A 12,901-nucleotide genomic window follows, 5' to 3' on the forward strand; every position below is an offset into this window, starting at 1 on the left:
ATAACCTCACTTTGCGACCACCCTGGGGACCCTTTACAACTGGTCTTATTATTGAGGTGGCCTAAATAACGACCTTAAATGAAAGAGCAAAATTTGGAAAATGGACTTGAACATTGTGTTCTTAATTTTGAGGTGGTCTTCTTATTGAAGTGGTCTTTAAGGGAGGTTTTACTGTATCTGAAATAGCTGATGTTTGATGTCACCTTGAACTGCTACATAGAACATTAATTTTGAGTTGTTATGAATAAGAGAAAGTTTACCATTCACAATTGGTAAAAGTGCATTACAACCTAAGTAAAATCAAATAGTTTGCAATATTTGTTTGACTGCTGTTTAACTTGATGTTAGCGAGTATTTCATCTGAAATTTCATTCTTGTTTTACAAGTTCATGTTACAATAAGCCAAAACATGTTTCTTCATTCAATTTATTTTGTACAATTCAATTGTTAATCCATTCCAAATCTTAATCTGGCTTCAATCTACAAGACTTGAAAATAAAGCATATATTGAGCAAATTTGTGTTGTGAAGTAATATAGTGTTTATTATACATTTCTGTGGTTATTATGGACACAAAACATACATATACATGATATATAGCTCTATAAACAGGCATTTTGGGCTTAAAATGATATAAATGAAAATAAAATTTATGCTCCCTCACGGTACTTTTATTTTTATTTTTTGTACGACTGCTCACTTTTTCAGCTTTTATTTTTATTTTTATTTCGCCCCCTCGACTCAACATTTTTGAAAAAAAATCTTGTAAATCAGATAATAAAAAAATGATGGTCTAACACTTATCCTATACATGTTCATGAGGTTCGGAATCTTAACGAGGCGTGGTGTGCGAATTCAAATGGTTGTATGGCAGGCAACGAAATATACAAGAAATAATGATGATTAACTAGTATTGCTTTATACAGATAACGTTTCGTTTTCATTTAAAATATACAAAGGCAATTGATAAAAAAATGGCTATACAGAATCAATTTTCGAGGATGTTATAATGTGTTAGCTTTTAAGAGAATTTCAGAAAGAAAAAGGAAGTTACGTCATCATTTCTTTCGGAGTGTTATGCGTAGGTCACACACTAATGATAGCTGACGTTTGATAAGTACATGATGTGCAGCGATAAAACAGGCTACGGAGAGCCGTAATCCTTAATGTATGAAAAGGGTTTAGCAAGTTATGCTATTTATCTGTATAGCATTTTCTTATCACTCAAATACAAAAACACCTATTCCAAAATGTTAGTCCTTATTAGACTACCAGTAACATAAGTTCGGTCTATGTTTGTAATTTACATCTGTTCAAATGACTTAGTGGTTTTAGAGAATATATCTCAAAGCTATATTCTCTCAGAAAACGGAAAATGTATCATTTGCAGATGTTTGTTTTAAAGCAGCTTAATTTGAATTTATTGTGTTTAAAGATGAAAAAGATAATTACATACAAAGGTATAATTTGAAATGTAAAATTTTCATTATGTTTGGTAATGACAGCTAAGAAATAATAAATTAAACATGTTTTGTTTAAAAAAAAAGTCAACAAAAACACATCAACAATTTAGATAAAAACACGTTTTTCACCAATGACGTTCCAAATGATAAATTAATTCCTATTGACAGTAATAACTAATATGAAAATGAAAACTTTCAGTTTTTCCGATTTAGCCACATGATGTAGAAATACGTAAGTGTAGTGTGTTCAAGAAAAACCTTAGCACGCACTTTTCCAAAAAATACAAAGAATAAACAGAATAAAAAATGCTGTTTTTCCCTCCGTTGCATTTGCTGGTCTAAACAATATGATGTCAAATAATTATTTTCTGTGACATTCTTAAATTGTTCTTCACCATTCCCGCCTTCACACAGATTATATCATTCAAGATGACTGATAACAAGATTGTAACCGTTTATTTAAAAAATTGAAAGCGCAAAATTATTAAATGATTGGTGAATGCTAAAACATTTACTGTGATCTACTATAGTCTCATAAGGTAGAAATACCGTGTTTTATGCTCATTTCTTTCAAAACTTATGTGAAAAAATCTTTCAAATTAAAATCGGTATCCTCTATGAGAACCATTGTTTTTGACATTTATTCATCCTATTTGGAATATTAAAACAATATTATTAATTGTGACAAATCTTATTTGGGAGTTAGAGTGCATCTTTAAGGTGGTAGCCCCAACCATTATTGAAAACTATATTTAAATGCAGGTGTGGGCTGTCTGTGTTGTTGGTAACGTTGTGTGTTCCTTGTTCATTAATTGTTGGGTCATAGCTTTGTGCCTTTAACTATAGGCAGTGTTAAATGTTTGGCTACCGGGCTTGTCCCTTTAGTTTCCATTGTATTATGAATACAGTGTGTGAATACCACGTGATAGATTAATACCACGTGATTGATTACGTCATATATGCTACTTCGGAATGCAACATTTTGCTTAAAATAAAGACTTTAAATCAAAGATAACTTTTCCTTTACTACACCATTTTAAATCGAACAAAAGGCAGTCTATGCCGTTTTATCATCGAAGTTTGATAAAGTTATTAGTTTCATCAAACACTTCGACAAACCTGTTTCCAAAATAATGTTTTGTCAGTGCTCCGTCAGACGGCCGTATTGTAAAAAGGTTTGGCGAAGTGTTTTAAGAAACTGAACTCTAAATCAAACTCAGGTAGAAGATCGAAGGCGGGGCTCCGTAGGCGGCGTAGACTGCGCTATGTTTCATTTAAAATGGTGAAGAAATAGTGAAGTTATCTTTGTTTAAAGTCTTCATTCGAAGCAAAATATTGCCTTCCGACGTAGCATTTATGACGCAATTTATCACGTGGTATTCTCACACTGGAAAATGTTTCACTTAAATCATTAGGCCATTTGTGCAGAAGTTTCAAATGTATTTCTAAATATTACAAATCAAAGTGTTTCTTAAATTAGTCTATAATTAAAAGGACATGGCTGATCAGCAAATGTTATTTAATTTTGATGTCAACGAAATGCGCCGAATTTATATAAAATCTATTCACATCAAAATAACGTTACTTTTATTTCATTCCGTGTTGGCTTTGTCGTTTAGTTTTCTTTTATGCACCGTAACCTTTAAACTGATGTATATTTAATAGTCTTGGGTTTATTTTGATTTTTTTTTGAATTGCTACAAATGTATTAATAGTGAAATTCTCTAAACAAAACTGAAATTAAATAGGGAAACAGCCACTTTCTACTGTCGAATGAATTATATTATCTATTATTTTGCTTAACTTCGCGGCAAGCTTTCAGATGATAAATTTTGAAATAGGCTAAAGTGACACTCTTACTCAAAATTAATACATACACTTGTATAACAAACCTTAATTTTGTGTGATAAACCTCTAACTTGTTACAAAATAATAGGTTTATAGAACATATAAATAACTGATAACCAGGTTTTAGCCGTTTATTTAGTAGCTGCAAAGGCAAAAATATTAAATGATTGGTGAATGCTAAAATATTTACTGCGAACTACTATCATCTCATAAGGTAGAAATACCTCGATTCCTGCACTTTTCGTTCAAATAACCTCGGTATCCTTCATAAGAATCATTGTTTTCGTCATTTATTCATCTTTTTTGGTGAATTAAAAGAATTGTAGTCATCGCCGAAAATAATTTTATGTGATAAAAAACTGAAATAAGCATCGATCTTACATCGACTTTTATCAAATAGTATGTTTCCTTTATGCTGATACTTAAGACAAAACTGACATGTTGATTTCATTTATGGAATCTTATGGAATAATTTTAACTTTTAATTGCAAAAATGAAAATGTGCTCAGGAAATAATAATACAGATAGGCCCTTTCGGTTATCAATAATAATAAATGGAAAAAAAAGCAAAACTTGTCCGAAAGAATATGAACCTATTTTTATGTCCTCTTGCACCTCAATGTTGAGACATTGGTCTCTTTCGTGACTCATAGGGGGTGATCATTTGCTTGGAAATTAGACAAATTGGCTCGGGTAATTTTAGTAAATAATTCCGACGTCTCTTTGATATCGTGAACAGAATCCATCCATCACTGTAATGTGGTCTCCAAGCAATTATTAGCATGCCGTTTTAACGTTTTCCCAAGAGTTGCTAACGATAAGTCGATTGTCAAAGATGAATCTCAGTAATCCCTTCTACCGACAATATTATTTGAACGAAAATAACCCTCGCTTTTTATAATGATTAAGCGGCTATATCAGTTCCAATTGCTTGCGTATACAATATTTAAGGAATGAATTGCGGGGTTGATGTCATTATCGGGGTATGAACGCAATTGGGTTGGTCAATGTGTGTGGAGTCCGAAGGACTCCACGCGTACTTTGACCAACCCAATTGCGTTCATATCCCCGATAATGACATCAACCCCGCAATTCATTTCTTATATTTACACCAATAGTTCATTATTTCATTCAAGAATTATTAAAAAAATACTTCATTTCATTTAAGAAAACCTTTCAGTAATCCGTTCTTACCCATTCTGTAAATAGAACGACCCTACTATAACCGGAAACATTTTTTTCAAATGACGTCACAATAATGCGGGAAAAGATCAACCACTTGAAAGCACTTTAAAACGTTAAATTGAAACACTTCTGGCACCAATATATTTAAAATATAATAAACAAACACTTTCTAAAATGTTGATCTATATTTTACGGGAGCTGCTGACACAATACAACCAATAACAAGATCAATAGCTCTCATGTATATTGTTATGCAATGAATTACAATCCGAACATATCCGAAGATGTTGCGTTCATCGATTGATGAACGCAATTGCCGAAAGGCAGTTCATTTAAGGGATGGAAGTTGAGGTGTAAATATGTACAAATGACGTGTTTTTACGTGATACGTCGACGACGCAATTTTCTTCTATTTCATACCAATAATTATTTTAGGAAATGATATAAACCAGATTGTTTTTACATTTTTACATTTCAGCATGCCGTTATTGTAATTTTGGCTTTTAGCTATATGAATATTTAAATGTTATGATAGTTTAGCTCCGGTTATTATTCATTTTATTTTCATAACACTTAATAACTGTCGATTTCCCGGCACATTTTGGCATTTTCACATATCGGTGGACTTGAAAATGCAGAGGTATGATTTATCCTGATATTGTTTTGCGCATTCCTACCGGACAGCGAAAGTTTGAAAATTCGGAAAACGAAACCGGTATTTTTGATTGATTTAGGGCACCAATGAAGTCATAGCAATGTCATCTATATTTTGTATGTTATTATATTGTATCAATATGCAATTGCATCGCTTGCGTTTATATGCACTCAGGCCGCAACTTTCAATATAACAAACATTTACAAGTGCTTTTATAACGCGTTCTTGTAGGAGAATTCCCAAGTGCCCTTTGTTGAAAAAGGTTCCTATAAAATATTTGAACACTATCAAGTATCAGAACAGAACAGGTCTAAATGCGGAATAAGCATTTCTCAACATCAAAGCTATTAGCTATATTTGTACAAGGAAACCCTTGGCAGAATCGTCATTTCTTAAGATTACATGTGTAAATAAAGTGTTTATTCACCCGAAAGGTTTTCTAAATGAGTGATATTTGATAGTTAGTTCATCAAAGGAGCTTTTTCGCGATATTGATAATATAATTTCAGAAGTGTTGTTTTTTACTACAGGGAAATGAAAATGTAAACACGTCAATTGAAACTAAAGGAAGTGTTCTTTAAACGAATAAATTCATACCAGGCGCGTAGCCAGGAATACTCCCGGGAGTAATTCGATTTTGAAAAATGAAAAGTCTAAATGGCCTAAATCCGGTGTAAAACTTGAACCCTAAGGGGGTACAGGCGAATTTGAAACCAATCCATCTCGGCATTATAAAAGTTAAATGTAAAATGTCGTAGATATCGGTAGTAACTGTGCATAGTATCCTTTACTACGATGTTCCAAGCACACTTTAAACATGAAATCTTAAACACGGTAAACAATTTAGCTTTACTTTTACGTATTATAACTATGATCAATCATAGTTACCTCCCGTCTTTATTACGTCAAGTCAAGTTTTAAACAGCGCGAATTTTTAACAAACAAAAATGGCGTCTCCGACAACCTTTTGCCCACCTTATCCCGATATTTTTCGAGAATATGGAACTTGTGCAACATCAGTCCCGTATGATAGTGAATTCAAATTCAACCTGCTGACCAAACACTGGGATAAGGCTCCAAGTTTCAAGTTTCCAACAAGGTACTATTATTTATAAAAATACACACGCTACTGTAGACTTGAAAAGTAACACTTAACTGAAATACTAATTAATTTTGTAAGAGGAAATTCAAATGAATAAATAGTATAATAGCATGTGTTTTTGTTAATTTGGTCAAATTTTCAGAGCAAGAATTTATAAAATTATAATACAATTTGATAGTCAAATTCGGCCATAAATCGCTTGAGATAATTAAAAAGTTATGAATGACTTTTCACAAGTCCCTGTGGCGTAACGGTTAGCGTCGAGAACTCGTAAACCAACAACTCGAGTCCGAATCTGGAGAGAGTACACATATTTTAAAAAAATATTTTTACATCTTTATTGTTATCTAATATTGTTATTATTTTATTCTTCTTCTGATATTATTATTATTATTATTATTATTATTATTATTATTATTATTATTATTATTATTATTGTTGTTGTTGTTGTTGTTGTTGTTGTTGTTGTTGTAGAAAACGATTTGTATTGCCCATTTCGAAGCAAACCTGATTAGGAACATTTTCTTTAATTTTAGGTATGCTCAAGGACGGTTTCGCACCCTTCAACCAAAGTATTTCGTGTCATATCCATGGCTACGCTACTCTGTGGTCACTGATGGTGTCTACTGCGCCCAATGCCATCTGTTTGCTGGCCCTGATGCTCGCGTGAAAACTTTAGTCACCACAGTATTGAGAGATTGGAGCAACATATCCAAGGTAGTTTTGAGCCACATGAAATCAGAGGCCCACCCGTCTAACTGTGATTTATCAGATCATTTCTTAGCAATAATGAAGGGGAAAAAAAGACATACTATGTAGCATGTCATCCCAATACAATGTGGTCGTTGAAAAGAACAGAAAGATCCTTGTTAGTATTACAGAATCGATAGTGTTCTGTGGGAAACAGAACATTGCCTTGAGGGGGCATGAAGGCGATAAGGGAAATTTTCAGGCCCTATTGAACTTTCAGGCTAAGCAGAATCCCATATTAAAAGAGCATGTAGAACACGGAGACCCAAGATCTATGTACCTTAGCCCCGATATACAAAATGAGCTTATTTCCATTTGTGGAAAACAAATCGCAGACAGTATCGTGTCAAAGTGCAACAGCGCACCCTGCTTCGGGTTTATGGCTGACGAGGCAACTGATGCCAGCACTATGGAACAGATGGCCATGTGCCTTAGATACTTCGTCGGAGCTAATTTACGCGAAGATTTTTTGGGGTTCGCTGAGTGCGAATCAACTACAGGCGAGACGTTGTCCAATGCCTTCTTAGCAAATCTTGAACTGGCGGGTGTTGACGTAAACAAAATGCGTGGCCAGGGATATGATGGCGCTGCCAATATGTCCGGTATCCGAAGAGGCGTACAGGCAAGGATCCAACAGCGTATTCTTGGGGCTGTGTACACCCACTGCAAAGTCCACTGCCTCAACCTGGCCATTATCCACGCATCAAAAGAAATGTATGCAAGGAACATGATGGCTACCGTACAACAAATAGCGTTTGCTATTAACTACTATGCTAAACGCCTCCTACGCTTCCAGGAAAACCTTGACAACGATGAAGTTGCCCGTGTCGAGATGGATAAGCGCACTAAACTGCAATCTCTTTGCGAGACCCGGTTGGCAGCTAGGGCGGATGCTTTGCACACTTTCCTATGCTTATTTAGGTAATCTTGAGTAAACATACTTAAATTATACAATGCCTAAATGCTCTAAATCAATATTCTTCAAAGTATTGTATTTTTTCCTCATTATGTGATATTTCTTAGTCTGTTATCTTATCACTTTTTTATTTAAAATAATGTACGTCTGAATAGAAAGGCTTTCGATGTTCATATTGTTCGCTCACAAACCATTCTCGAAACATTGATTTAATTGTGTCATGAATTTCCAGAGTTGTTGTAAGTTCCTTGGACGAACTCGCTAGCGATTATGGTGACAGCAAAGCCACGGGATACAGTCGACTCGCTCTATTCAGACCTTCGAGTTCATCACTACCCGAGTGTCTGTCGAACATGCGTTGTCAGGGCTCGTACACCTGTCGAAACTCCCCCAGAAGAAGACGTGTGATTTACTGGAGGCAACAGGAGAAGCACGTGTTGTTGTCGCTTTGTTAGAGGTTTGTTATTTAATTCATTTTCCTAACGGCTAGTTGTGGGATGAATTCATTTCGTTATGACAGAAAAGTTATAGAATAGTGTTAATCACGCCTCGGTTAACCGGCAAAATCATATGTAAGTCAATATGTACCAGTGTACTTGATCTTACTTTGGGTCGGACTATAGTTATACTTTTCATCGGCGTAAATGGCCATGTATTTTTTTTCCTAGACCCGTCACTCATTAACAGTGCACTAATTTCATAGCTTGTATATATGTTTACAGAAACAGTTCATACTTGTGTGTGTACATATGAACTGAACTTATTTGCAGTCATATGTTATTAAATGTTTTCCCATCTTTTGACAAAAAGAAAGATGGACGTTGCCGTGCGCTTTACTAATGCGTTGTTTAATGTTACGTCACTATCAAATATCATTTCAGTCTGAACGCAACGATCCAACAGTATGGGATAACCTGTACGAAAAGGCTATGTCACTAGCAAGAGACATTGGGGTGGAGCCGTCCATTCCTCGATGCCCGGGGCGACAGGCAAACAGGCCTAACGCACCAGCGGCAACACCCACAGAATACTGGAAGGTCAACATGTTCCTTCCTTTCATTGACCACCTAGTTGTTGAGTTAACAACCCGCCTGCTTAAACCGCATGGGAGATTTACTGCACAATATCTTCTGCCGACGAAAGTAGGTTTTCATTCATCCTTTTTTGATGAAATAAAATATGTGATATCAATGAAAACACTTGGAATTGCGTAATGTTATACATGTATAGTCAAATAAAACATCAATTATATTATTGTTCCGTAGAAAACAAAGTGTGTGTACCAAAACGTTAAGTTCTGTGCATATCTATATTTTTCTCTAAAGCAATTGCTTATTTTATTGTTTAATTTTAAAAAAGTGGGTCATGTTTGTTTTGTTACAGGCTACTGAACTGACACCTGCCAGGGCCGCAGAGATTTTTGCAGAGTACAGTCCAGACTTAGAGTGTGACGAGGAGACGTTTGTCCGGGAGTGTAAAAGATGGATTGCTAAATGGACCACAACATCCCCAGCTGAGTTTCCAGACCTGGAATCATCTTTGCGAGTGGCCACTGAGGCATCATATCCAAACATAAGACTTTGCATGATGGTGTTGATGTGCATGCCCGTTTCCACAGCTACGGCAGAGCGGTCCTTCTCCACGATGAAGAGAGTCAAGACGTACCTCCACAACACGATGACCACCGAGAGGCTTTCAGGGCTTAGGCTTTTTAACATTTATCAAGAGCGAGATATCAACGCTGAGCACGTAGTGGATGTTTTTGCACGTAGAAAAGACCGTCGGCTGGCGTTAGTGTTCAAAGTTTAAACGTGTGTTGTTGTGTAAAACTGTTTCAGAATGGGAAAAAAATCCATAAGATAAACTATGTATACATTTGTGTATTATTTGCTTGTGATGTTTTCCATGTTTAAATCAAACTATATGTGATATTTGTCCTCAATGCAACTTGTTCATCTGTATATCCTATATATTCGGAGGGAGGCATCTCCACCAAGTATAAATATGTTTTGAATATTTATTGCTCGATCTTGCAGTTTTCCTTTTTTGCTTCAGTTATTATTAACTTAAAACTTGCATTTCAAGTTACCAGATATGCGTCAAATGCCACCAAATCGCACGAGTAAAAAAAAAATTCAGGGGGAGTACCCCCGGACCCCCCGCTAAATTGGGAGTACTTCAAATTGGGCTCCAGCTACGCCCTTGCATACTTTTGCATGTAAAGTTCAGTATGATTATGTTTTGTACTGGAGACATTGTGTTTATTGCCGGTTTGACGTCATTTGACTAATATTTGGCGCTATTTTCCAAGTGAAAAACATTTAATTATTGCTTTTGACGAATCATTAAGAATTATAAACTAAATGAGATATTTTCCAACAATCGAATATCACTTATTTCTTGCTTTCAATGGATCATTTAAGAATAAACTAATCAATAAAAAGAAAGAAAGAAAGAAAAGATCAACAACAAATGTTTGTTTCAGTGTACGATTGCAATATCGAAGGTAGTAAGTATAAATGTATGTAATATTGTCTGACCACGATAAATCTTGGTGTGAGTAAGTATGGATTAGAGTTGACCTGTTTCAATGTTGTATTTAAAAAAAAGTTATTCTTATTTCTTCTACCACATGTCCTTGCATTAGACGTTATGCCATAATGATTGGTCTACATTTCTGGTGAGTTCATGTGTTTTTAAAATAAACTTGGTCTAAACTGATATAGTAAACAATCATCCACTGAATTTAACACTGAGTTGAAGTACATTTATAAATAAGGCATATAGACATACTCAGTTTATTGACGTTCACCGGACGCCCTCAGATGATTCACCTTTGACCACTACCTTCGTGCTGCGATTAAGACACTTTGTATAGGAGACAGTGTAGGACGGCACCAAAAGCTTGCTAAGATATAAAATTGCGACATATATTTGCTTGCTGTTGTCACCTCGACTCAACTCAACTCAACTCAACTCAACTCATTATTCTTTTATTATATCACAGTTTACATTTAAGTTAAAGCATGTGAAAACTCAATATATATATATATATATAAGTTATTACAGGTATAAAGAGGTGGGTTAATGGCGGCTTCGCAACAGGTTTGGAGTTCATCATTATACAAATTATAATTATAATATAATAAGTAAAGGGGAATGTGGTTAGTTTAAATATTATTATTTTTATAACAAAACACAGAATGCCACACTTCCCGCGCAACCGTATGAGGAATATTGTTAGGTTGAGCCAATTCGAAATCGGGGGTTGGATGAGTGCGACGTGGTCACCTTGCTTCCCTGCGTGTTCATGGCTGGATGGACATTAAGGAGACAGCCGGGGGGGGGGACTGTAAGGACAGGACCCGTGCCGTCGACAGGCATCGCAGCTCCAGTGGTACCTCCTTGCGGATCAAGGTCGATATCACATCCTGATTCGTCGCCTGAATTGCTGTCTACATCGGACGGCACTTGTCGTGAAGACTCCACCGGCGATTTTAGGGTTGGCTGGGACGCATACGATGTCGCCAACCTGACTTGTCGCTGCACAGACTCGATTTTGAGGGCAGACAAAGGTTCACTGACACGAGCAACATTGTTGGCATCCTAGATCCACGAAGAATATCGTACCAGCCAGGAAATAAATCACATTGAAAATTAAGTTCCCTTTCAACATCCTGGCCTCGTTATCTATACTTTTGTACTCCAAAAGGCGAAGGCGGCTCTCACTGACATCGGTGGTAGACTTTGAATAAAACAGACATTGCTCAATATTATCCAGTTTATTGTGTATTGGACTTGTGTAAGTAATGAGGTCGAATAAACAGTCGAGCTTGTTGTCAAACGACATACAAGTAAACTCCCTACGCGGTGGTGCCGTCTCGGCGAATACAGACGGGGGACCACCACGTCCGCCATGATGACCACGCTGGCCACCATACTGGCCGATATCCGGACATGTGTCCGGACATGATGAAGCACTTGTCCCTCTACGTTTGCGTTTCTGTTCATTTCGTCACAAAGGAGAAAACCTGTTAGAAGTGCTGGCCATTGTGTAATAAATCCACACACAAAAACTAGAATTATTCTGTTGTACACTAACAAACAAATAATTTGCTTAGAGCAAAAAGCACGTGCCCGCCACGGGCGATAACCTGTCACTTGCTGTTAATATGTCGTCTGATGTGACTCTGACATGGGTTTTAGAAGAATATCCCTATCGGAATCCATGATGTAATGATGTTAAAATATTAATGTTTTCAAAGTGATTTACGAGGTTGCTTCATAGTATGTGTTTTGAAATTGTGCACGAAAATGACGATAAACTAACGGGTTGATAACAGGTTGATCACCATTTGTGAAAACCTGTGTAACAATGGTCTGCGTCGCTCTAGTCCAATGAAAGTTCGGCCCGGTCTAATAAGTCTTGGACAATGTCAGTAAGGCTATCTTAAAGTTCTCATGCACAAGCTTTTAATTCATGTTTTTTGTGTGTTGTCTGGGCCAACGGCTTTGGAGTTATTACTAAGTATCTTTAACAAGACCGAATGGTGGTAGAGAAGTTGGACGATATTTATAAACGACGTTCAACTAAACATGCTCCACATCCATGGATCCTTCGCATGCCACTCGATACGGACATATCTAATTCAGATGTTTTCCGACATGGTTTATCAATACGGAACAAGGAAAATTATTTGATAATAAACTCGAAGTAGTGTATGTTTACAAATAGCATTATTCACGATCAAATCATCATCTACCAGGTATAATCGGTATAGATGTAACTCAAAGATATAGATGTAACTCAAAGATATAGATATAACTCAAAGATATAGATATAACTATAGATATAACTCAAAGATATATATGTAACTCAAAGATATAGATATAACTCAAAGATATAGATATAACTATAGATATAACTCAAAGATATAGATATAACTCAAAGATATAGATATAACTATAGATATAACTCAAAGA

At 35.8% G+C, this 12,901-nt stretch overlaps 1 protein-coding gene across 1 annotated transcript; it reads left to right on the forward strand.

Moving 5' to 3' along the window:
* The first annotated feature begins 7,420 nt into the window (after nt 1-7,420).
* LOC128208452 (zinc finger MYM-type protein 1-like) lies at nt 7,421-8,373 on the forward strand. The gene is made up of 2 exons (XM_052912015.1): nt 7,421-7,923; nt 8,151-8,373. Exons 1-2 carry the CDS (start codon nt 7,421-7,423, stop codon nt 8,371-8,373), a joined length of 726 nt encoding a protein of 241 aa, XP_052767975.1.
* The last annotated feature ends 4,528 nt before the right edge of the window (nt 8,374-12,901 follow it).

This window comes from Mya arenaria, chromosome 11, assembly GCF_026914265.1.
Source record: "Mya arenaria isolate MELC-2E11 chromosome 11, ASM2691426v1".
In the NCBI taxonomy this organism is placed as follows: domain Eukaryota; kingdom Metazoa; phylum Mollusca; class Bivalvia; order Myida; family Myidae; genus Mya; species Mya arenaria.